At 40.5% G+C, this 26,728-nt stretch overlaps 1 protein-coding gene across 5 annotated transcripts; it reads right to left on the bottom strand.

Moving 5' to 3' along the window:
- Positions 1 to 873: 873 nt before the first annotated feature.
- On the bottom strand, positions 874 to 24,958 carry LOC103277541 (gastrula zinc finger protein XlCGF57.1). 5 transcript variants are annotated; one of them, XM_062972900.1, is made up of 6 exons: positions 24,817 to 24,925; positions 15,885 to 16,106; positions 13,219 to 13,382; positions 8,123 to 8,247; positions 5,367 to 6,952; positions 874 to 5,333 (listed from the first exon to the last, which is right to left on the bottom strand). In XM_062972900.1, the coding sequence occupies exons 4-5, from the start codon at positions 8,151 to 8,153 to the stop codon at positions 5,403 to 5,405; spliced, it is 1,581 nt and encodes a 526-aa protein (XP_062828970.1). In that variant the 5' UTR covers positions 8,154 to 8,247; positions 13,219 to 13,382; positions 15,885 to 16,106; positions 24,817 to 24,925; the 3' UTR covers positions 874 to 5,333; positions 5,367 to 5,402. The 5 variants fall into 5 exon arrangements, with proteins under 5 accessions (XP_062828970.1, XP_062828966.1, XP_062828971.1 ...); XM_062972896.1 differs by having other exon boundaries at positions 874 to 6,952; XM_062972901.1 differs by having other exon boundaries at positions 874 to 6,949; positions 24,817 to 24,924.
- Between the last annotated feature and the right edge of the window lie 1,770 nt (positions 24,959 to 26,728).

Raw genomic sequence — 26,728 nt, 5'->3', positions numbered from 1 at the left:
TTGTAAGGATTATTTCTACATTTGATTTGTTAAAATATCCCCATCCAAACCAAAGTAATGAAGGTGGAGGCATTACTTTTCATTCAACCCTCGTAAAAACTTTTCCACCTGAAGAAGACTCGGTCAGGGTCAAAATCAATTGTGGAAGTTCTCTACAAGGAAGCATAGAGGAAAATGTGTTCATAGAGACTTTTGTTGGAAATTTCCTTTTATAAGAAAGAAATCACCATTGTGAAGAGGAAATCTGTTTAAAGTAACCCTTGTAGAAGGGAATTTTAAAGTACCGTATATACTCGAGTATAAGCTGACCCGAATATAAGCCGAGGCACCTAATTTTATCACAAAAACTGGGAAAACTTATTGACTCGAGTAAAAGACGAGAGTGGGAAATGCAGCAGCTATGGGTTAATTTCAAAAATAAAAATAGATATTAATACAATTGCATTATTTGAGGCATCAGTAGGTTAAATGTTTTTGAATATTTATATAAAACTGTAATTTAAGATAATAAGACTTTAATAAGATAAGACTATCCAACTCTGAATACCAATGTACTCAAGTATAAGCCGACCTGAATAGAAGCCGGCCAGGACCCTCACTCGAGTATAAGCCAAGGGGAGCTTTTTCAGCCCTAAAAAAGGGCTGAAAAACTAGGCTTATATTCGAGTATATACAGTAATCCGTATTATGAATACAACAAACTTGTGTCTCATTGTATACTATTTTTGTTGTACCTTTTACAAGCTGTTGGGACAAGTATATGTTTGCGATTACTTATTTATTATTTATTTACGATACTTCTATCCCACGCCCCTCTGTACCCCGAAGGGGACTTCACATAACGGCAGCTATTCGATGCCTTAACAAACAATACAGAATTGAAATAGACATTTAATTTAAATTGGAATAATAAAATACAATTAAAACAATAAAAACATTTTAAAACCATACAATCACAATTCATCACATAATCCACAAGCATAATCCGTTCCAATTTCCAAGACCAAAAGTTAGCTTGAAATCAATAAGTGAGGTCAGAGGTATCACTTATGCCAAGTAGGTGTAGAAGGTGAGGAAGACCCTCAGCCATTGGTCAATTTTAGATAAGCCGAGATATAAATTCTTTGTTTGCTACGCACATGTTGCAATGGCCATTTGCATGGTACGGACCCACTGAAGTGGGTACCTACAGCTGTTTTGCCTTATCATCAGCTGTGATAACAATAAAAGGCTTGTTTTATTGCTCTCCTGGAATTCTCTCCTTTACTTCCCCTCCGGGCTAGTCTCCAACAGTGATTTGTAGAGGGAGATACGTTCAGACAGGTAAGCTGGGCCATAACTATTTAGGACTTTATAGGCTAAAGCCAGCACTCTGAATTGTGTTCGGTAGCAGACTGGCAGCCAGTGGAGCTGACGCCACAGAAGGGTTGTATGCTCCATGTACGCTGCTCCAGTGAGCAATCTGGACCATTTCGAGATTCCAAATAGTCTTCAATGACAACCCCACTGTAATGAAGTACGAATTTTGGTATACAGATGTTACGTTTAATTGTGTGTTTATGTTTTAAAAGGGTAAGTATTACAGTTATTGCATCTCAGCACTCAGAGGCTGGTTGCCATGGAGAAGTAGGCGGAGCCAACTGCCGTATAGTTGAAGAAGTGCAGAGTTTAAAAAAGAAAGTCTGTCTGTGCTCTGATGAGGCACAGGGAAGATTGATTCCAGGTTGATGGGATCAAAGAGACTCAATTGTTCATTTTGAGTCAGTTTTAAATAAGTTTGGTGACTTATTTAATGTAGTCTGTGTCCTGGTAAGGCACAGAGAATCTGTGATAGTATATCACAGGGGTGACTGTGGTTTGAAGTCACTGGATAGTCCAAGTTTCAGACTTTGGGAACCAATCCCAGTTGGACTCACAGACGGTTAGAAAGTAGCAGAGGAATAGGTTTTAACTACTTTAAGTAAATGAAGTGATACTTTAGAGAGTTTGATTCATCTCATTCTAGTATTGTAACTGTTAATAAGAATACCTCTGAGAAACAACATTGTAACCACTAAGCTCTGTGCCTGAATAAACTTGTTATTGTTCTTCCAACATCTATGCCTCTGTCGCATATATTCTAAACCAAGTTACACTACCATCTAAAGTGAAGAAGAAAGAAAAAAAAGTAAAAGGTCTCCTCCCTGAGTCTTTGGTGGTTGAATCTTTACAAATTGGTGGCAGTCTTATTAGCTCTTTCCACCCACGTAGACGGCATTGTAGTAATCTATTTGGGATGTAACCAGAGCATGGACTACCATGGCCAAGTCTGACTTCCCAATGTGTGGACGCAACTGGCTCACAAGTTTTCATTATGTGAAAGCTCTACTGGCTACTGCCGAAACCTGAGGTTCCAGGCTCAGCGATGAGTCCAGGAGGACTCCCAAGCTGCAAACCTGTGTCTTCAGGGGGAGTGTGACCCCGTCCAACACAGGCTGTAACCCTATGCCCTATTTGGCCTTTCGACTGACCAAGAGTACCTCTGTCTTCTCTGGATTCAATTTCAATTTGTTCACCCTAATCCAGACCATCACAGCAGCCAAGCACTGGTTCAGGACCTGAACAGCCTCCTTAATAGGTGGGAAGGAGGGATAGAGTTGGATATCATTTGCGTACAGAGGACATTGAACCCCAAAACTCTGGATGATCTCTCCCAACGGCTTCAGGTAGATGTTAAACAACATGGGAGACAGTATTGAGTCCTGCAGGACTCTACAGGACAAAGGTTGTGTGGCCGAGCAGGTGTCTCCCAACAACACTTTATGGGAGTGATCCCCAAGGAAGGACCAGAACCACTGCAGAACAGTACCTCCTAGACCCAATACTTCAGTATTGTAATAGTGGATTATTTATTTGCCTATTCAAGGGAATCCATTTTCTTTACATTACACTTCTCCTTCCTTGTGGCAGACGACGAGGATCAAAATAGGACTTAAGGAAAACAAACATACATGTGGTAGCCTATGATGGTGATTACAGTTCAGTATCCACAGAGGACATGTTCTTGAACTTGCCATGTAAACGGAATACTATGAACACCTTATGTCACATGTTATCAGAAAATTACCCTGGAGGATGTAGAAAATTCCTAGAGAGGACGTATTCTGTCAAATGTGAGGAGATAAAACTCTTGGCAACCATCCTGCAGGTATGTGATCATACACTGTACATAGTTTTATTCCTGTCTGGAATCCTTTTAAACCCTCACTGCCCCACAGAGAAGGGTGTGGACCTTGGGAAACTATAACTCCCAGGAGGACTCCATTGCATGGAGCCATGGGATTTAAAGTGGGGTGCAAGGGCATTCATGGTTAATTTTATAATGTAAATTTTATAATGTAAATGCACCAAGAGAAGAGTATGGACCAGTGCTTCTCAACTTGTGGGTCCCCAGATGTTTTGGCCATCATCTCCCAGAAATCCTAACAGCTGGCAAACTGGCTGGGATTTCTGGGAGTTGTGGGCCAAAACACCTGGGGATCCACATGTTGAGAAACACTCGTATGGACCTTGGAAGACTATGACTCCCAGGACTGCACAGCATTGAGATATGGCATAATAATAATAATAATAACGATCATTTCCACTCCCTTGGCAGCCACCTCTCCACAAAAGTCAACATTGAAGCTGAAATACAACACCGCCTGAGCTCTGCAAGTGCAGCATTTTTCCAAATGAAGCAGAGAGTGTTTGAGGACATACATAGGAATGCCAAGATGCTTGTTTATAAAGCTATTGTCCTCCCAACCCTGCTATATGCCTGCGAAACATGGACTGTCGACAAATGTCACACTCAAAGGGAAAGGGGAATGGGAAGGGAATTGTTCTTTCAGTTAGTTCACAATTCTTCATCCCCATTCTTCTTTTGTTGGAATCATTGATTCATCCCAACTCAATTCTGCTCATATATTGTAATAACCTTGCATATTTTCTTTCTAAATGGCCATCCAGCATTCTCAGTAGATCAAATGTCAGCCACATTGTGAAGATAACCTTCACAATTTCTTCCAGTATCAAGTGTATTTGAGTCCAATTTTTCTGAACCTTTCAACAAGACCAGCACATATGATAAAACATCCCGCTATTGTGCTCAAGTTTCCAGCATTTAGTAGGCTGCCTTCATACAAGTCTCCCTGGTGTCAAAATACATCTATGTAGCATCTTGTTGCACTCAAAGGCAGAAATCCCTTTGACTGTAACAAACTGAGTATAAAGCAAGCAGTTTATTGTGGAATATATTTATATATAAGCAAAGCAGTAAAAGTAGTATAAAGGATAATCCAAAAGTTACTCCATAAGAATGTCTTAAATGTTTCTGTCAAAATCCATTATCAAATCTGTAGAAACTTCCATGGAACAAGGCAGGAAAAAACAAGAAACAAAGCAAAAGAAATCCACAGACATGCCATGGATAAAGTAATTAAATCCACACATTAAATCCCAAGGGACAACTGGAACCAAGAAATATCCACGAAAACATGGAGCACTGAAAAGCAGGAATCTTGGAGGTTAAGCGAAAATTGCCTCGACTGGAAAATGAAAGGTCCTGAGAAATGCATTCCTTTTGCCCTTGAAGGAAGCTAGTTCATTTTATTGACATCTTTCCTGTTGTAAACAAGCAGATCGCCTGAGTCTTTCACAGACTTCCCTATCTTTCTTGTAAAACTGCCTTCTATTCAAGGTTAAGTTCTTGCTAACATCTAAATCAACAGTATTTGAGTCAGTTGTTGTGTGTTTTCTGGGCTGTATGGCCATGTTCCAGAAGTATTCTCTCCTGATGTTTCACCCACATCTATGGCAGGCATCCTCATAGGTTGTGAGGATGCCTGCCATAGATGTAGGCAAAACGTCAGGAGAGAATACTTCTGGAACATGGCCATACAGCCTGGAAAACACACAACAACCCTGTGATCCCGGCCATGAAAGCCTTTGACAACACATTCAGCATCTGAGTCGCTGTCAGAATTTGGTGAAAGGTCTTTCTTCCCTGGCCTCTCATCTGAACATTGGCAAAGTTCTAGCTGCTCGGGCCTCTCAACTAAAGATTCGTTCCCTTAATGAATTTCAGGTTCAGGCATTACAGTGAGAACAACAGGCTAACATACAATACATCTTATACAACTTATTTCAAATCATTGCTGTGTGGGATATTTAATGTCAACATAGGGTGATAAAGAACACTATAGAATTAATGCTACTTGACACCATATTTGACACTTGTATGTGGATTCCCCCATGTGAGCTGTGTGATGTGTATGAACATAGCTATTCTGTGTTCTATTATGTGTATGAACATAGCTATTCTGTGTTCTATTATGTGTATGAACGTAGCTATTCTGACTCCAGCTCTTTCTACATTTCATTTATATACATGGTGATTTCCTCGCGTGTGATTTCTTATGCCCAACTAGATGTGCACTCTGTCTGAAACGCTTTCCACATTCCATGCACTTATAGGGCTTTTCTCTAGTGTGCGTCCTTTGATGGGAACGTAAATTTTGACCATGAGAAAAAGTCTTTCCACATTCTATGCATTTAAATGGTTTCTCTCCTGTGTGAATTTTTTGATGGGAACGTAAATTTTGACCATGAGAGAAAGTCTTTCCACATTCCATGCACTTATGTGGTTTCTCTCCTGTGTGGGTTTTTCGATGGGAACGTAAACTCTGACATCGAGCAAAGGTCTTCCCACACTCAGAGCATTTATATGGTTTCTCTCCTGTGTGCGTTTTTCTGTGTGAATCTAAACTATGACGGAGCCTGAATGTCTTTCCACATTCGGTGCATTCGTATGGCTTCTCTCCGGTGTGGATTCTTTGATGTGAACGGAGGTCTCCACTCTGACTGAAACTCTTTCCACACTCCACACACTGGAATGGCTTCTCCCCAGTATGGGTCCTTTCATGATTACGCAAGTGTGCATTCTGGGTGAAGCTCCTTCCACAGTCCTTGCAGTGAAATGGTTTCTCCCCAGTGTGGATTCTTTGATGTCTCCATAAATTTACACGGCAATAGAAGCTCTTTCCGCACTCTGTGCATTTACAGGGTTTCTCTCCCGTGTGAATCCTTTGATGTAGATTGAGATCTTCACCTCGACTAAAGGCCTTTCCACATTCCATGCATTTGTATGGTTTCTCCCCTGTGTGAGTTCTCTGGTGCAAAGTAAGACTTCTGCTGTGCATGTACCTCTGTCCACATTCCATGCACTGATATGGTTTCTCATCTGTGTGGGTTCTTTGATGCAATTTTAATTTATCTTTATGAGAGAAACTCTTTCCACATTCCATGCATTGATATGGTTTCTCCCCTGTATGAAGTCTTTGATGAGAACGTAGACCTCCAATGCGAGCAAAGTTCTTTCCACATTCTGGGCATTGATGGGGCTTCTCTCCTGTGTGGATTGTTTGATGTCTCTGTAGATGTCCCTTCTCACGGAAGCTCTTCCCACATGCCGTACATGTATATGGCCTCTCCCCGCTGTGGATTTTTTGATGGGAATATAGATGGGAACTCTGACTGAAACTCTTTCCACATTCCACACACGGATATGACTTCTTCTCAGTATGAGTAATTTGATGTGAACGTAAATGATTTTTTTGAGAGAAGGTCTTTCCACATTCGGTGCATTGATGTGGTTTCTCTCCTGTGTGGATTGTGTTATGTGCATTCAAGGAAGATTTACTCTGGAATGTTTTTCCACAAAGTACCCTTTTTTGTCCTTGGATTGTCAAGAGTTCTAAATTGTTCTCTCCCTGAGGAGCAGAGCTATTCTTCTTTCCTTTCTTTGATTCATTTCCCTTTTGGTTTTTCTGTCCCTTTTGATTCTCTAATTCCTCTTTCTCCACAAAGATTTCATCTGTTTCCCTTGACATCGTAGAGGACTCCACAAAAGGATCTTCCTGCTCGTTACCTACTTGACAAAGAAGATCATTCTATTAGAAGTTGAACAAAGAAACTTAGGATCTTATTGGGAATTAAGACAAATCATTAGTCTTCCCTTTCCTCCCAGCTAAGAAGTAGTATTCAAAACTGGTCACTTTCCATTAACTGCATCGTTCATACATTTCTGTCCCTTTGAGAACTGTCCACTGCTTGGCGAATGAGCTCAATATTGCGCCAAATTGCTATGTGTGTGTGTGTAAAGAAATCCTTGCAAAGTTGCTTGCAAAAGATCTCTGCAAAAAGGGGGCTGAGCTTTTGCAGAGGCAAGCCACGCCTCAAACAATGTATTGGTTTGCTGGCAGATGGCTGGGGTTGTCAGTTGGGAATCTGGGCTTGCAGGGAGAGCACAGAAAAGACAGGCTCTCTAGCTACGGTCAAGTAGCAGCTTAAATATGCTATGCTGGGTATATTGAATGCTGATTGATTAGTTATTGATCCTATGCAACTACAAGGACATTGCACGATTGCTGAACTGTTTATTTGACTTCAACTCAACAAGTAAAGTTTCTTTGTTCTTTCAATTCCTCTGCCTGGTCTGAATCTTTTGTACATGGTGGTAACTGGACGCTGCTGGTTCCGCTATACACACTCGCTAACACTTAACAACAAAAGACCCTCACCATAAAAGTTTACAGCAGAGTAGCTTATTTAGCAGCAGCAGCATGACCCAGAACCAGTAGCCAGTATAAAACAAAATAAAAACACAGACTAATGTTATCTCCCTTTGGAGGCTTTTCTTGTAGAAAAATAATACGGTTGCACTATTTACAAAAACAAGGTTTCCATAACATAAATAAAGTTCATTATGTTTCCTTGTTATAACTTTGCTTCAGCTTCTTGCCTTCACGCTGGGCTTCTCTCTCATGTAGATAAAGCACATACAGCAATCTTCAAACTGAAGCAGTTCTCTCCTTGGAGCAGTCAAACACAGCACTCTTTACACTGAGGCATTCTTCACACAGAAGGAAGTCTTCACACAGGAGGAGCAACTAACTCACAGGCACAACTGCTTATACATTACCCTACTGGTTTTGCTTAGTCATTGCATTGTATCATTTTAACTCTTTCAGTGTCTGTACATCCTTTTTTGTAATTAAAATACACTATTAATTTTCAATATTTCTGACAAAATGCACCTTACCCTGAAATACCACGTTCCCATGCTCCTCCATTCTGTCCTGCTAGGAGAGAGCCCTGAGGCTGTGATCAAGGATATTCAACTCCTCCTTAGTGACTTATACATCACTCCTCAAATGGGACTGAGGGCTGCAAGGAAGAGAGAGAGAGAAACCCTCTAATCACAAATAACATTTAAGGAAAGTATTCATCTATAAGAAGAGATAATTTGGCAAACACACTGTATGCTTTTATAATTCAATGATTAAAAATCATTTTTTGAAAGATTCATGAATGGAGTCTGCTGTCTTTTTACGTGGTCACTTCCAGTTTAGGACTTTGGTGAGAATGAACTGCCTGTGAGAGAGACAGAGGAAGTGGGCAAAGGACTGTTGGATTATGGTTGTATGTGTATGAAATGTAAATCAAGTGTTTTCTGCTGTTGAGCAAGAGTGTATTTTTCAGTAATGAAACAGTTAACAGCAGGCTAGTTTTGACTGACAGCCTGTTGTGATTGCTATGACCTATCAGGCATGACTTCCGGCCTTTGGGGGTCGGAACTTCCTCCGGACTGAGGAATATGTTTTATCTTATCTGTGAGTTTGGCTTGAGCTCTCGCTGAAGATGGACTATGAATGCTATGCTCTGAAGCCGAGAAATGCAACTGTAAATAGTAATGTAAATAAAGTTTAACAACAGTTGATTTTCAACTGAACCATCGCCTGCTGGAGTGTTTCTTGACCAGTGCTGATTCTCCGCATGGGAATACAGTCTGGAGAAGGAGGTGAGACCGGGATGATGAATTTTGGAATCCACTCTGCACCTCATCATCCCCATGACAAGGACATACATTGTACACAGTCTTGGAGCTCGACAGGGATTGAGAGGCCATAAACAAAATGAATAGCTAAACAAATAGACAAAGCAAATATGGGCATCCCAAGGAAATGGGATCCATTTATGTCCTGTTGGGGAAGAGAATCACCAAAGAGGAATTCAAACAAATAGCCAGCAAATGTAGGGAGAAAGTTAGGAAAGCCAAAGTGCAAAATAAGCTCAGGCAACAAAAGAGCTTTTTTGGGTTATGTCTGTAACACAAGGAAGAGCAAGGAAATGGAAGGACCATTGCATAGAGATGGTGGTGAGATGCTAACTGGGCAGAGAAAAGGCAGAAATACTCAAAACCTTCTTTTCCTCAGTCTTCTCTCAAAATAAAACAGTACAGTAGAGTCTCACTTATTCAAGCCTCGCTTATCCAAGCTTCTGGATAATCCAAGCCATTTTTGTAGTCAATGTTTTCAATATATCATGATATTTTGGTGCAGTAATTACAACATAACATTACTGCGTATTTTTAAAATTTTGTTTTTATTGTTATTTTGTCGTTTTATCCCACTCCCACCCTCCCATCCTCTCCTCCTTGTACATACACTTTATACAACAAACTACAGAAGTTACATTTGAAATATCAATCTCAATCTTAATTTTTCCACTCCACATCTTAGTACATTCTCTAAATAGTTCCTAACTGGTTCCCACGTCCCCTTGATTATTGCAATCTTTTCAATTTTATCTATATTATTCCATTTGCAATTTGTGATTTCTACATTTAACATATCAACTATATACTTATACCAATTTGTCAGAGTCCATTTTGTTTTATCTTTCCAATGTTTCAGAAGCATTCTCTCCGGATGTTTCACCCACATCTATGGCAGGCATCCTCAGAGGTTGAGGGATCTGTTGGGAACTAAGTAAGTGAGGTTTATATATCTGTTGAGTATCCAGGGTGGGGGAAAAAACTCTTGTCTGCTTGAATGTTGCAATTTGCCACCTTGATTAGCATTTTAATGGCCCACTGTTTCAGGGCCTAGCTGGTAGCTGCCTGGGGGAACCTTTGTTAGGAGGTGTTAGCTGGTCCTGATTGATTCCACAGATATATAAACCCCACTTACTTTGTTTCCTTTTTTTTTGTAATATATTTTTTATTGAAAGTTTTGTATTTAAAATTAGAAAGAGAGAGAGAAAAAATTGACAACTAATAAAGTTTTCACAACGAAAGTGGGAGAACACTTATTGTTTATAGAAAAGTAGGAAAATTAGAGATACAAAAAACAAGGAAAAAGAAAAAAAATTAAGTTTGTTGACTTCCATCTAACTTTAACTGGTTTGTCATAGTTTATATATATATATATATATTCCTACACACACACACACACACACACATATATACAGTAGAGTCTCACTTATCCAACATAAACGGGCCGGCAGAGCGTTGGATAAGTGAATATGTTGGATAATAAGGAGAGATTAAGGAGAAGCCTATTAAACATCAAATTAAGTTATGATTTTACAAATTAAGCACCAAAACATCATGTTATACAACAAATCTGGCAGAAAAAGTAGTTCAATACTCAGTAATGCTACATAGTAATTACTGTATTTACAAATTTCGCAGCAAAATATCATGATATATTGAAAACGTTGACTACAAAAATGCGTTGGATAATCCAGAATGTTGGATAAGCGAGTGTTGGATAAGTGAGATTCTACTGTATATATTGTTTATTTATATGACTCAATATCCATAAAAAACTGGAAATTAACCACATCCCCTTCGTCATCAACAATCTCGAAGATTGGATCTAGTTCAGCAGATAGGGTCCAATTTCATCTGTTTTAAATAGTCCTTTACCAGGCCCCAGTTAGTTTCTTTCTTTGGTAAACCTTGGCTTGGAGATGACCAATATGTAAGTTTGTCCATGTTCATCACCTCCATAACTTTATTTAACCATTCCTCCTTACTCGGAATCTCCTTTCGTCTCCAGAGTCTAGCGTATGTTATTCTCGCAGCCGTGGCCAAATAGCTTAACAGGATCTCTTTGTTTTTATCTTGATCAATGTCTAACATTCCTAGTAGGAAATACTCCGGTTCTCTTTTAATTTTTATCTTTAATATTGTTTGTATGGCTTCATTAATATCTTTCCAATAGAGTTGAGCTTTTGGGCATGACCACCATAAATGAAAAAAGGTGCCTGTCTGATGCTCACACTTCCAACATTTGCCAGATGAATTCTTATAACACTTAGAGATTTTATAGGGAGTAATATACCATCTATATTGCATTTTTAGCCAGTTCTCTCGCATATCATATGCGTAAGTATATCTAAGGCCCTGATTCCAGCTCTTCTCCCAACTTTTTAGTTTTCTCCCCACTTACTTAGTTTCCAACAGACCCCTCAACCTCTGAGGATGCCTGCCATAGATGTGGGTGAAACGTCAGGAGAGAATGCTTCTGGAACATAGCCATACAGCCCAGAAAACTCATGACAACCCAGTGATTCCAGCCATGGAAGCCTTCATCAACACTTTTCCATATGGATGGCATATTCTGATTTCCTATATCAGTTCCCTGACAACTCATAAAGAATGACTTGTGAGCAAAGTTTGTCTCACACTGTTAGCATTTGTATAATTCCTCTCTTGTGTGGACTCTGCTAAATCACAAAAGATGTTCTATTATTGTAACAGTCCCCTCTCTCCTGGCATCTGAATTACCCATATTGTCTCAAATCAAATGTGACCTCGAATATAATACACATCTCAATTTTCACAACCTTGAAACTAAAAAAAAAAATTGCTGACAAATGTAATGTGCAGCAGCAAGAAATTCACTCTTTGTAATTTGACCCAAAAGGTATATGTTACAGCTGCTGTGCACTTATAATTCCTTCTTTAAAAACAAAAGTATTAGAATGTCAAAGCTTCCAATGATGGAAAGGAGAACTAGATAAATAGGCAATCTTTCCCTCAAGGTGCCTCTACTGTTTCTCCTGCCTGAGCTTCCTTGAGGGAGGTTTACTTTGTTAATGTGGAATTTGTGTATTGATAGTGTTTAAATGCAATTTGTGCCATGCTTGTATTGCAACTGATTGCATCATCCAGAATGTACCATAGTGTGGAAAGAGTTAATTGCCAAGAAGCTATGATGACCTTGATGTGTGGCTGGGCCCGGGCTGTGGCGCAGGTGGGAGAGCAAGCCAGCTGCAACCAGCTGCAATGAATCACTCTGACCAGGAGGTCATGAGTTCGAGGCCCGCTCGGAGCCTATGTTTGTCTTGTCTTTGTTCTATGTTAAAAAGCATTGAATGTTTGCCTATATGTGTAATGTGATCCGCCCCGAGTCCCCTTCGGGGTGAGAAAGAAGGGCGGAATATAAATGCTGTAAATAAATAAATAAATAAACAACTAGAGAGTATCCAGACACAAGTGTTTGTGCATAACGATTGCATCAGTTCAGTTCTGTTCAGTTGAGTTCTGTCTGCCTAGAGTTTGAGTCAAGTTCTGTTGGAGAACAGAGCAGTCCTGTGTTCGTCTGTTGTCTGTAAGTCTATTTGTGTTGATTATTGCTGCATTCAGTAAAACTTTGTAAATAGTTTTACCAACGTCTCTGAGTGTCTCTTCGTTCTGCACTCCACTGCTTCCATACAACTACTGCTGCGCTGCAAATACTCTGACATACTTTGCTTTCCTCTGCAGCTGAGAGAGTGTGACATGTCCAAGACCATGGGTTTCCATGGCTGAACGAGGACTTGCATTCTCATCTTCAGAGCTGTAGTCAAACTACTATATCATGTGGGCACCTTCAGTACTGACCATTATTATATTTGTAGTTACAACCAACTCTGTTGTTCTATGATTGTTATAACTATGATTGTTATAATTACAACAGAACCTGAGAACGGCATTATGGAGAAGAAAGGGAGTGAAAAAAAAATTGTGAACAGTGGCAAGAAAAGTGCGGATGATGAGAACTTTGGGTGCAAGCAACTCATGGCAAAGACAACAGCTCTTTCAGTTAAAGAAGTTAACCATGTGGGCCGGGCTGTGGCGCAGGCTGTTGAGCAACCAGCTGCAACAAATCACTCTGACCAGGAGGTCATGAGTTCGAGGCCCACTCGGAGCCCCGTGTTTGTCTTGTCTTTGTTCTATGTTAAAAGGCATTGAATGTTTGCCTATATGTGTAATGTGATCCGCCCCGAGTCCCCTTCGGGGTGAGAAAGAAGGGCGGAATATAAATGCTGTAAATAAATAATAAATAAATAAGTTAAACAACCCACCTGTTCTATGATTGATGAGGCCCTAGCAGGTCTGAGCTCAATGACAACCAAATAATGGATATGATCAAAAGCTCTACTGAAGAGACCCTCTTCCTTGTCGACGGTGTGACAGATTAGAAGGGATGCAGCTCAGTTCACCCGCGTCTCATTTTCCAGCAGCAGACCTGAACGAGGAGATGGTGAGAATGAATGCTGTATGAATGTTGAGTATACATGACAATTCCCCTTTCTTTGTGTAAGCAATAGTGCTATTATAAAACAAGCAGCTGCTGTCCTGCGTCTCCTTCTTCCTCTAACAGTGCCTGTTGTACTCTGTCCCACTGATAACAGATTAAAGAACATTTTTAAGTGTCAAAAGGAATTCATGACAGTTTGGAGGAGGAGAGCCATCAAGCAAGAAAGACAGGATGGGTCTCAATACCAATAAATGTTCGATGCCATCTGTACACATATGACGTCCAACGGTCTGAGAAAGGCACACAGCAGCTAAGAGCCCTCCGAGTGCTCCGGAGGACATTCATTCATTCATTTCATTTACAGTATTTATATTCCGCCCTTCTTTCTCACCCCAAAGGGGACTCAGGGCGGATCACAATGTACAAATACATGGCAAACATTCAATGCCATTAGACACACGACATAAATAGACAAACACATATAGACAGACACAGAGGTAATTTAACGTTCCAGCTTCCGGCTTCATGAGGGTATGCTCCATTCCGGCCACAGGGGGAGCTGCTGCATCACCGTACACTTGTGACACCGAGTCCTTGATGGAATACTTCCTCACACTTCCTCACAGTGCTGGAGATTTTTAATAACTTTTTAATTGATTCACAGGAGACTCCGGTGGCCTAGTGGATAAAAGCCGCGTGACTTGAAGGTTGGGTTGCTGACCTGAAGGCTGCCAGGTTTGAATCCCACCTGGGGAGAGCGCGGATGAGCTCCCTCTATCAGCTCCAGCTCCATGCGGGGACATGAGAGAAGCCTCCCACAAGGATGGTAAAAACATCAAAACATCCGGGCAATGTCCCCTGGGCAACGTCCTTGCAGATGGCCAATTCTTTCACTCCAGAAGCAACTCTGGTCGCTCCTGACACGAAAAAAAAATTGATTCACAATGTATTGTATAATTTTATATATGTGTTTTATTGTAAGCCCCCCCTGAGTCCCCTATTGGGTGTCAGAACCCTGGCTGCTGGGCACCAATAACCTTACACAGAGGCCAGTCTCTATCTAATATCTTTATTAAGGAAATATATAAAATCAATAAAAACAAGTGAAGAATATAGTTCAGAAACAGACCTTTCAAAAGAGGTCAAATATAGTCCAAAAATGTATTGTCCAATAAATGATATTAGAGTTCAAAGTTTTAATCCACTTGACTGAAACACACACTCTTGCCAAGCAATAGTCAGAGTCTTAAAGTCCAATGAAGCTTGACAACAAGGCTGGAAATAAACTTGATTCTTGGCTAGGTCCGTGACTGGAGACAAGGCAAAACGTGAAGCATGGAGCAGGGTCCGTGGTTAACAGCAAGGCAAGGCAAGGCTTGAAACTCGATCCGGGAAGCAAGGAACTGGGGTTACGAAGTCCACACACGATCTCTCTCCTGAAGCTGATCAATTGACTCCGCAAGGAATCTCTCGCGCCAAACCCCTATATTGGGTCTCGTTTTCCCGCCAACAATCTCTTTCCCTAGAGAACGAGAAGCGAAACCCAACTCTGTCCAGATGCAAGACTCCTTAGAATTTCCCAAGGGAAGCAGGCCTAATCAGCCATTTGTTTGGCAGCGATTCTTAGACTTCTCCGATTAGCTTCTCTGACTCCCCTGTCTTTAGAATAAGATTCCTTCCTGGGAAACGGAGGGGAGTACTGCCCAAGGCCTGGTTTACTGAATTCTTGAGGGCAAACGTCAACATCCGGCAGGTGAAGAGACTCCAGCTCTTGTTGAACCGGCGAAAACCCCATGTTTTCATCTTCATCTGCCACAATAGTACTAGGAACAGGACTACAAGGCCCATGAGGCATCACATTGGGTGAAAAGGGCGGGATATAAATACTGTAATAAATAAATAACATAAATAAATAAATAGCGTTGTAAATTAGTTAAATTAGTCTCCCTGCATAAGCAGTACCTAAATTCCTACTTGACAGATGCAACTGTCTTTTGGCAGCATAGGTCAACAGCAAGCTGGACTATTAATGGTCAGGAGCTTGCCCTGACCCGGGCTGGCTTCAAACTCATGACCTCTTGGTCAGTAGTGATTTATTGCAGCTGGCTACTAACCAGCTGCGTCACAGCCCGGTCTGAAGATTGGGGGAGGAGAATCAGGGAGAAGGATCGGGGCGGTTGCTGCATATCTTGTTTTCCTACCAGCATAAAGGTGGGGCAAGCAACCCCATCCTTATGCCAGGAGGACAACCTGAAGAGGACCCGGGCCCTGTTCTGTCCCCTCCTGGTCCCTCCTTCTTACTGGCTCTCTCTCGGTCAGGTCCACAATGAAGCCCCAAGCCAAAAAAGTTTGCCCATGCCTGGGTTACAGCCTGTGCTGGGTGAGTTTACACTCCCCTTGAAGACACAGCTTGGGAGTGATCCTAGATTCATTGGTAAGCCTGGAATCCCAGGTCTTGGTGGTGGCTAGGGGAGCCAGTTGTTTTCGTACCTTGAGAAGCCAGACTTGGCCACGGTGGTCCACGCTCTTGTTACATCCCAAATAGATTACTGCAACGCACTCTACATGGGGCTGCCTTTGAAGACTGTTCGGAAGCTTCAAATAGTCCAAGGAACGGCAGCCAGGTTGATCACGAGAGCAGCGTACAGGGAATACACAACTCCACTGGCTGCTAGTCTGCTACCGGGCACAATTCAAAGTGCTGGCTTTAACCTATAAAGGCATAAATAGTTTCAGCCCAGTTTACCTGTCCAAATTGTCAGAGTATTTGCAGCGCAGCAGTAGTTGGATAGAAGCAGTGGAGCGCAGAAGGAAGAGACACTCAGAGATGTTGGTAAAACTATTTACAAAGTTTTACTGTATGCAGCAATAATCAACACAAACAGACTTGCAGACAACAGACGAACACAGGACTCCAACAGAACTTGACTCGAACTCTAGGCAGACAGAACTCAACTGAACAGAACTGAACTGATGCAATCATTATGCACAAACACTTGTGTCTGGATACTCCCTAGTTCTAGCCACACATCAAGGTTATCATAGCTTCTTGGCAATTAACTCTTTCCACATTCTGGATCAGGGGTCCCCAAACTAAGGCCCGGGGGCCGGATGCGGCCCTCCAAGGTCATTTACCTGGCCCCCGCCCTCATTTATAATTAAATATTTTTATATCAGTTTTAATAATATATTATATATACATATAATATTGATAATATTATCATGTTATACAATGTAATACTAATAATAATACCATATAATAATATTAATTACATGTTATATATTACATATAATATTACAGTATAGTGATATAGTTCAATATAGTAATATAAAATGCTAATATTGTGCTATGCTAATAATATAATATATTGTATGTACATACAGCTGCTCTGAGTCCTCTTCGGGGTGAGAAGGGCGTGATATAAATGTAGTAAATAAATGTAGTAAATGAATTAATAAATAATTTTAGACTTAGGCTTGCCCAAAGTCTGAAATGACTTGAAGACACACAACAGCAACAACAACAACAACAACAACAACAACAACAACAATCCTGATTAACCTGACTATCTCATTGGCCAGAAGCAGGCTCACACTTCCTATTGAAATCCTGATAGGTTTATGTTGGTTAAAATTGTTTTCATTTTAAAATATTTTATTGTTCTTTCATTATTGTTGTTTTGCACTACAAATAAGACATGTGCAGTGTGCATAGGGATTTGTTCGTATTTCTTTTTCAAATGATAATTCGGCCCCTCAACAGTCTGAAGGATTGTGGACCGGCCCTTTGCTTAAAAAGTTTGAGGACCCCTGTTCTGGATGATGCAATCAGTTGCAATACAAGCATGGCACAAATTGCATTTAAACACTATCAATATACAAATCCCACATTAACATGAACTTATCTTCCCCTATGAACCACCCCAGAGATTAAGATTGTCTGGGGAAGCCCTGCTGTCAGTCCCACCTCCTTTGCAGTCGCATTTATTGAGGACAAGAGACAGGACCTTCTCAGTGGTGGCAATCCCTCCTGAGCAACAACAGATCTGTCCCCTCCCTCCTAGCCTTCAGAAGGAAAATAAAAACCTGGTGCTGGAACCAGGCCTTTTGGGAACAGTGCAGTGCAATAACAATGTTGGAATATGTACAATGACACGGAACAGCTCCGACTGTGATTTTCGGGGTGGCGAGATTTTAATATTGATTGCAATTTTAAATGTTAATATGTATTCATTTTAATCAACCTATTTTAAGCTTATTTTATTATATGTCAAGGTATGGAATAATTGCATATGTAAGCCGTCTTGAGTCCCCTTCGGGGTAGAGAAAGCCTGGGTATAAATGTGGCGAATAAATAAATACAATATAGAGCACTATGAGAGGAGACAGGGGTCTAGGGTGTATTCTTGGGGAGGAGTGGAAATCTTTGCTGAGCTTGTCTGTCAATCCACAAAGATATATCTCAGAATAAGCCGGGCTGTGGCGCAGCTGGCTAGTAACCAGCTGCTATAAATCACTACTGACCGAGAGGTCATGAGTTCGAAGCCCGGGTCGGGTTAAGCCTCTGACCATTAAAATAAATTTTTAAAAAAATAGCCCCGGCTTGCTGTTGACCTAGCAGCCCCGAAAGACAGTTGCATCTGTCAAGTAGGGAAAATTTAGGTACGCTTTATGCAGGAGGCCAATTTAACTAATCTACAACACCATAAAAAACTGCTCACAAGGAAAAGAAAGAGGAAGAACAGCCACCAATGGATGGTGAAGCAACAGCTCCCCCTGTGGCCGGAATCGTGAAGCTGGAAAGATGTTTAAAAAATGCCTCTGTGTCTGTCTAAAACTGAATGTTGTTTGTCTATTGGCATTGAATGTTTGCCATATATGTGTTCATTGTAATCCGCCCTGAGTCCCCTTCGGGGTGAGAAAGAAGGGCAGAATATAAATACTGTAAATAAATAAATAAAATAAAATAAGAATGTAAGCACAGTTGCTTCAAAGAAAGACAATGGAAGCGGAAGTTTAAATGGATGCTAATCTTTCTTTTAAAAAAAACAAAAAACAATTGTGTGTGTGTGTGTGTGTGTCTATATATAAAGGCACACAAACTCCGTACAGTACAGGAGAAGATCTCAATGTAGTGTATATAAAAATGCAGATTGGTTTTCCTTGAGTGCTTTATACTGTTTAATTGGCACATTCATAGAGGAATCTGGGGATTTGGAGCTTTATCCGGTGTTTACAGTTCTCACTCAGAAATCACCTACTGCCTCCGCAAACTACAAATCCCATTATTCTACAGGAAATGCAACCATAGACCTATGCCAGCCTGCTGATATGTACATGTTATGTGCTGGAACTCTTGCAGTAATTTGTAGTGCTCATCAAGGACTTCCATAGGCAGATGAGTTGGTTGGAAGGGGCAGGCCCTTCCCCTATTGGCTTCTCTGTCTGCCTGTCTCTCTATGCCAGGGGTCCCCAAACTAAGGCCCGGGGGCCGGATGTGGCCCTCCAAGGTCATTTACCTGGCCCCCGCTCTCAGTTTTATAATATATTTTTATATCAGTTTTAATAATATATTGTATATACATATAATATTGATAATAATATTATGTTATCCAATATAATACTAATAATAATACCATATAATAATATTAATTATATGTTATATATTACATATTATATCAGGGGTCCTCAAACTTTTAAAGCAGAGGGCCGGTCCACAATCCTTCAGACTGTTGAGGGGCCGAATTATCATTTTTAAAAAAAAACCAGAACAAATTCCTATGCACACTGCACATGTCTTATTTGTAGTGCAAAACAACAACAATAACAATGAAAGACCAATGCAATATTTAAAAATGAAAATAATTTTAACCAACATAAACCTATCAGGATTTCAATAGGAAGTGTGGGCCTGCTTCTGGCCAATGAGATAGTCAGGTTAATTAGGATTGTTGTTGTTGTTGTTGTTGTTGTTGTGTGTCTTCAAGTCAATTCAGACTTTGGGCGAGCCTAAGTCCAAAATTATTTATTTATTCATTTACTACATTTATTTATTACATTTATATCCCACCCTTCACACCCTGAAGGGAACTCAGAGCAGCTGTATGTACATACAATATATTATATTATTAGCATAGCACAATATTAGCATTATATATTACTATATTGAACTATACCACTATACTGTGACATTATATGTAATATACTAGCTGTGCCCGGCCACGCGTTGCTGTGGCAAAGTGGTGGTAGTATTGGTTGAAAATTGTTGTGTAATTTTTATTTGACTTTATTTGCATTTTTTTATTAATTTTATTGTAAGTTATATTTTTATTTATTATATTTTATTATTTTCTTGTATTATTTTTAGTTATTTTCTGTTATTATAGTATTTTATTGTATTAATTTTTAGTGTTTTTATTGTTTTTATTGGGTTGCTAGGAGACCAAGTTGGAGGAGCTTAGCCTTCTAACTGGCAGCAATTGGATAAAAGCAATTTTTCCTCTGTCTCTCTAATTAGGACTTTATTTTTCTTTTCTTTTTGTTGTATCAACCTAGAGGCATGGATGATGGGTTGTGTTGTCAAATTTCGAGGTTGGGGGGCCTGTAGTTTTGTTGTTTTGTGGGTCGCCATGATGCCATCACTCTTTTATATATATAGATAACATATAATTAATATTATTATATGGTATTATTATTAGTATTATATTGTATAAAATGATAATATTATTATCAATATCATATGTATATACAATATATTATATTATTAAAACTGATATAAAAATATTATATTATAAATGAGGGTGGGGGGCCAGGTAAATGACCTTGGGGGGGCCGCATCCGGCCCCCGGGCCTTAGTTTGGGGACCCCTGTATTATATAATAGTACAGTGGTATAGTTCAATCTATTCGTTTGGGGACCCCTGGTCTGAAGGATTATGGACCGTTTGGGGACCCCTTAGTTTGGGGACCCCTGGTCTGAAGGATTATGGACCGGCCTTCTGCTTCAAAAGTTTGAGGACCCCTGATCTATGCTGATCTCCTATCCCCTTTCTTCTCAGACTGTTCCTTTTAATAATAATAATAACCTGGCTCTGGCTCACGAATGGGACCCTGAAGAAGGAGACAGAAGGCCTGATCCTTGCAGCCCAGGAGCAAGCCATCAGAACAAATGCAATTAAGGCCAAGATTGAAAAATCAGCTGATGACCCAAAATGCAGACTGTGCAAGGAAGCTGACGAAACCATTGATCATCTCCTCAGCTGCTGTAAGAAAATTGCACAGACAGACTACAAACAGAGGCACAACTGTGTGGCCCAAATGATCCATTGGAACATATGCCTCAAGTACCACCTGCCAGCAGCAAAGAACTGGTGGGATCACAAACCAGCAAAGGTCGTGGAAAATGAACACGCAAAGATACTGTGGGACTTCCGAATCCAGACTGACAAAGTTCTGGAACACAACACACCAGATATCACAGTTGTGGAAAAGAACAAGGTTTGGATCATTGATGTCGCCATCCCAGGTGACAGTCGCATTGATGAAAAACAACAGGAAAAACTCAGCCGCTATCAGGACCTCAAGATTGAACTTCAAAGACTCTGGCAGAAACCAGTGCAGGTGGTCTCGGTGGTGATGGGCACATTGGGTGCCGTGCCAAAAGATCTCAGCCGGCATTTGGAAACAATAGACATTGACAAAATTACGATCTGCCAGCTGCAAAAGGCCACCTTACTGGGATCTGCACACATCATCCGAAAATACATCACACAGTCCTAGACACTTGGGAAGTGTTCGACTTGTGGTTTTGTGAAACGAAATCCAGCATATCTATCTTGTTTGCTGTGTCATACAACGTCATTGTGTCAATAATAATAATAATTCCTTGACAAAATTGAAGGAAAAGCTGATAAGGAGAAAACCTGGCTCTCATGAAGCCGGAAGCTGGAGAATGTTAATAGCTTCTACTGTCTGTCTATATATGCTGTTCTACCCTGTTTCCCCGAAAATAAGACATCCCCAGAAAATAAGACCTAGTAGAGGATTTGCTGAATTGCTAAATATAAGGCCTCCCCTGAATGTAAGACCTAGCAAAGTTTTTGTTTGGAAGCATGCCCGCCGACCAGGACACCAGAGCATGCAGGATCGGTAAATGTACGTACCATAAAGTGTTGTACATGGAAATATTGGAAGTAACAAGAAATTCTTGCTAGGATTCACAGTTAGTCTGGTTATGCTGGTTTGTGATGACAACTACTTACAGAATATGTTATATGTTCATTTTTTTGTTCAACAATAAATGTGAATTTTTCTTCATGGGAAAATAAGATATCCCCTGAAAATAAGACCTAGAGCATCTTTGGGAGCAAAAATCAATATAAGACACTGTCTTATTTTCGGGGAAACACGGTATTCTCTCCAGTCTGTCCAAACGGCATTGAATGTATGTGTACTGTGATCCGCCCTGAATTCCCTTGCGGAGATAGCACAGAATATAAATAAAGTGTTGTTGTTATTATTATTGTGTTGTCGAAGGCTTTCATGGCCGGGATCACAGGGTTGTTGTATGTCTTTCGGGCTGTGTGGCCACGTTCCAGAAGCATTCTCTCCTGACGTTTCGCCCACATCTATGGCAGGCATCCTCAGAGGCTGTGGGCGAAACGTCAGGAGAGAATACAGCACTTCTGGAACATGGCCGCACAGCCCGAAAGACGTACAACAACCCTGATATGGAAACCAGCTGACAAAGGAGGAGCAATTGTTGTAATGCAGGGGTCCCCAAACTTTTAAAGCAAAGGGCCGGTCCATAATCCTTCAGACTGTTGAGGGGCCGAATTATCATTTAAAAAAAAAAAACCCGAACAAATTCCTATGCACGCTGCACATGTCTTATTTGTAGTGCAAAACAACAACAATAACAATGAAAGACCAATGCAATATTTAAAAATGAAAATAATTTTAACCAACATAAACCTATCAGGATTTCAATAGGAAGTGTGGGCCTGCTTCTGGCCAATGAGATAGTCAGGTTAATTAGGATTGTTGTTGTTGTTGTTGTTGTTGTTGTGTGTCTTCAAGTCAATTCAGACTTTGGGCGAGCCTAAGTCCAAAATTATTTATTTATTCATTTACTACATTTATTTATTACATTTATATCCCACCCTTCACACCCTGAAGGGAACTCAGAGCAGTTGTATGTACATACAATATATTATATTATTAGCATAGCACAATATTAGCATTATATATTACTATATTGAACTATACCACTATACTGTGACATTATATGTAATATACTAGCTGTGCCCGGCCACGCGTTGCTGTGGCAAAGTGGTGGTAGTATTGGTTGAAAATTGTTGTGTAATTTTTATTTGACTTTATTTGCATTTTTTAATTAATTTTATTGTAAGTTATATTTTTATTTATTATATTTTATTATTTTCTTGTATTATTTTTAGTTATTTTCTGTTATTATAGTATTTTATTGTATTAATTTTTAGTGTTTTTTATTATTTTTTATTGGGTTGCTAGGAGACCAAGTTGGAGGAGCTTAGCCTTCTAACTGGCAGCAATTGGATAAAAGCAATTTTTCCTCTCTCTCTAATTAGGACTTTATTTTTCTTTTCTTTTTTGTTGTATCGACCTAGAGCCGTGAATGATGGGTTGTGTTGTCAAATTTCGAGGTTGGGGGGTCCTGTAGTTTTGTTGTTTTGTGGGTCGCCATGATGCCATCACTCTTTTATATACCGTGTTTCCCCGAAAATAAGACACTGTCTTATATTATTTTTTGCTCCCAAAGATGTGCTAGGTCTTATTTTCAGGGGATGTCTTATTTTTCCATGAAGAAGAATTCACATTTATTGTTGAACAAAAAAATAAACATTATATACTGTACAGTAGTTTTCATCACAAAACAACATAACCAAACCAGACAAACTGTGACTCCTGTCAAGAATTTCTTGTTATTACCATTATTTCCATGTACAATTTGTATGTGCATTTACCAATCCTGCATGCTCTGGTGTTTTGTTTCGTGGCGCCGAGCATGCTTCCAAACAAAAAACTTTGCTAGGTCTTACTTTCGGGGGAGGCCTTATATTTAGCAATTCAGCAAAACCACTGCTAGGTCTTATTTTTTGGGGATGTCTTATTTTCGGGGAAACGGGGTATATACTAGATAACATATAATTAATATTATTATATGGTATTATTATTAGTATTATATTGTATAAAATCAGGGGTCCTCAAACTTTTAAAGCAGAGGGCCGGTCCACAATCCTTCAGACTGTTTAGGGGCCGAATTATCATTTGGGGGGAAAAACCGAACCAATTCCTATGCACACTGCACATATCTTATATGTAGTGCAAAACAACAATAATAACAATGAAAGAACAATACAATATTTAAAAATGAAAATAATTTTAACTAACATAAATCTATCAGGATTTCAATAGGAAGTGTGGGCCTGCTTCTGGCCAATGAGATAGTCAGGTTAATTAGGATTGTTGTTGTTGTTGTGTGTCTTCAAGTCATTTCAGACTTTGGGCGAGCCTAAGTCCAAAATTAATTATTTATTCATTTACTACATTTATTTACTACATTTATATCCCGCCCTTCTCACCCCGAAGGGAACTCAGAGCAGCTGTATGTACATACAGTATATTATATTATTAGCATAGCACAATATTGGCATTATACTATATTGAACTATACCACTATACTGTAATATTATATGTAATATATAACATATAATTAATATTATTATATGATATTGTTAGTATTGTATTGTATAAAATGATAATATTATTATCAGTATTATATGTATATACAATATATTATATTATTAAAACGGATATAAAAATATTATATTATAAATGAGGGCGAGGGCCAGGTAAATTACCTTGGAGGGCCGCATCCGGCCCCCGGGCCTTAGTTTGGGGACCCCTGTATAAAATGATAATATTATTATCAATATCATATGTATATACAATATATTATATTATTAGAACTGATGTAAAAATATTATATTATAAATGAGGGTGGGGGGGCCAGGTAAATGACCTTGGGGGGGGGGCGCCTCCGGCCCCCGGGCCTTAGTTTGGGGAGCCCTGCTGTAATGAATAAAGCAGACGATGTGGGGCAAAAGAGGGGGGGTTCTCTCCCTGTCAAATCACCCCCTTGTGCCCCAACAACGTACCCCATCCCATCCCTTCCTTCCCATTGGGAAATCCCACCCAGAGGTTCTGAGAGGGGAGAGAGGAAGCCGGAGGAGGATACATTGTTCTGTATCAGGCCTGGGAGGCAAGGGGAGGCAAGGGGGCAATGGGGAGAAGGGGTGCATTAGGGTCTGTGCCCCCCCTCCCCTCCCACGTCATTGCCCCCCTTGTTGGGTCCTGCCCCCCCCCCCCCCCCAGACACCCACCTCTTTCTCAGGAGCAAATCAGGCATGAAGGCGGAGCAGCAGCCAGATCCTCTTCCCAGAAGGAATGAAGGAGGAGGAGGAGGAGGGACCACCTTCCAGGGAGGAGCCTTGTGCAAGGCTGGGGGGGGGGGGGGAAGGAGGAGGAGGAGGAGGGACCCCCAAAGCCCCCCTGAGCCCGGAGGAGGGAAGAGCCGGAGAGGCAAATGGCCAGGATGGGGCTCTGCTGCCCTCCAATCTGTTGGAAATCGCAACCTTCTACCCGCCTCCTAGACTAGTCATTGGCTATCTAGATCAGGGGTCCCCAAACTTTTTAAACTGGGGGCCAGTTCACGATCCTTCGGACCGTTGGAGGGCCGGACTATAGTTGGCCACCAAACAATAATAACAACAACAACAACAACAAAGAGGGTTGGAAGAGACCCTTTGGGCCATTTAGCCCGACCCCCTTTTGCCTTTGTGCACCAAAAGCACAAGCAAAGCACCCCTGACAGATGGCCTCCCAGCCTCAATGTTAATAATAATAATAATAATAATAATAATAATAATAATAATAATAATAATAATAATAATAATAATAATAGGAGGCAACACCATCAAGGCCATAAACACCTGGGCCATACCTGTCATAAGATATACTGCTGGCATTATAAATTGGACACAGGTGGAACTGGACAATTTGGACAGAAAAACAAGAAAACTCATGACCATTCATCATTCCCTGCACCCTCGCAGTGATGTTGACCGGCTCTATCTGCCTAGAAGATCAGGGGGCAGAGGACTCTTGCAAGTAAAACAAGCAGTCAAAGAAGAAGAACATGCCCTGGCAGAATATGTAAAACAAAGTGAAGAACCTGCTTTGATTGAAGTCAAAAATCAGAAACTCCTCAAAGCACAGCAGACAAAAAACCAGTACAAGAAAACCGCACTACAAACTAGAGCTGACAGCTGGCACAACAAAACATTGCATGGAAAGTTCCTTGACAAAATTGAAGGAAAAGCTGATAAGGAGAAGACCTGGCTCTGGCTCACAATTGGGACCCTGAAGAAGGAGACAGAAGGCCTGATCCTTGCAGACCAGGAGCAAGACATCAGGACAAAGGCAATAAATAATAATAATAATAATAATAATAATAATAATAATAGAAGACCTGGCTCTGGCTCACGAATGGGACCCTGAAGAAGGAGACAGAAGGCCTGATCCTTGCAGACCAGGAGCAAGACATCAGGACAAAGGCAATAAATAATAATAATAATAATAATAATAATAATAATAATAATAATAATAGAAGACCTGGCTCTGGCTCACGAATGGGACCCTGAAGAAGGAGACAGAAGGCCTGATCCTTGCAGACCAGGAGCAAGACATCAGGACAAAGGCCATTCAGGCCAAGATCGAAAAATCAGCTGATGACCCAAAATGCAGACTGTGCAAAGAAACCCACAAAACCATGGATCATATCCTCAGCTGCTGTAAGAAAATCGCACAGACTACAAACAGAGGCACAACTATGTGGCCCAAATGATTCATTGGAACTTATGCCTCAAGTACCACCTCCCAGCAGCAAAGAACTGGTGGGATCACAAACCTGCAAAAGTATTGGAAAATGAACATGCAAAGATACTGTGGGACTTCCGAATCCAGACTGACAAAGTTCTGGAACACAACACACCAGACATCACAGTTGTGGAAAAGAACAAGGTTTGGATCATTGATGTTGCCATCCCAGGTGACAGTCGCATAGATGAAAAACAACAGGAAAAACTCAGCCGCTATCAGGACCTCAAGATTGAACTGCAAAGACTATGGCAGAAACCCGGTGGTTTCGGTGGTGATGGGCACACTGGGTGCCGTGCCAAAAGATCTCAGCCGGCATTTGGAAACAATAGACATTGACAAAATCACCATCTGCCA

This window comes from Anolis carolinensis, chromosome 2 (genome assembly GCF_035594765.1).
Source record: "Anolis carolinensis isolate JA03-04 chromosome 2, rAnoCar3.1.pri, whole genome shotgun sequence".
Classification (NCBI taxonomy): Eukaryota; Metazoa; Chordata; class Lepidosauria; order Squamata; family Dactyloidae; genus Anolis; species Anolis carolinensis.
The sequence above is the reverse complement of the archived record's forward strand: the minus strand, read 5'-3'. Positions and strand labels throughout refer to the sequence as shown.

Coding starts and splice junctions, on each gene's coding strand:
- LOC103277541 (XM_062972897.1), bottom strand. CDS start 8,153: ATGGAGGAGCATGGGAACGTGGTATTTCAGG. Junction 6,953..8,122: donor TGGGAACGTGGTATTTCAGG/GTAAGGTGCATT, acceptor TTCTTTGTCAAG/TAGGTAACGAGCAGGAAGAT.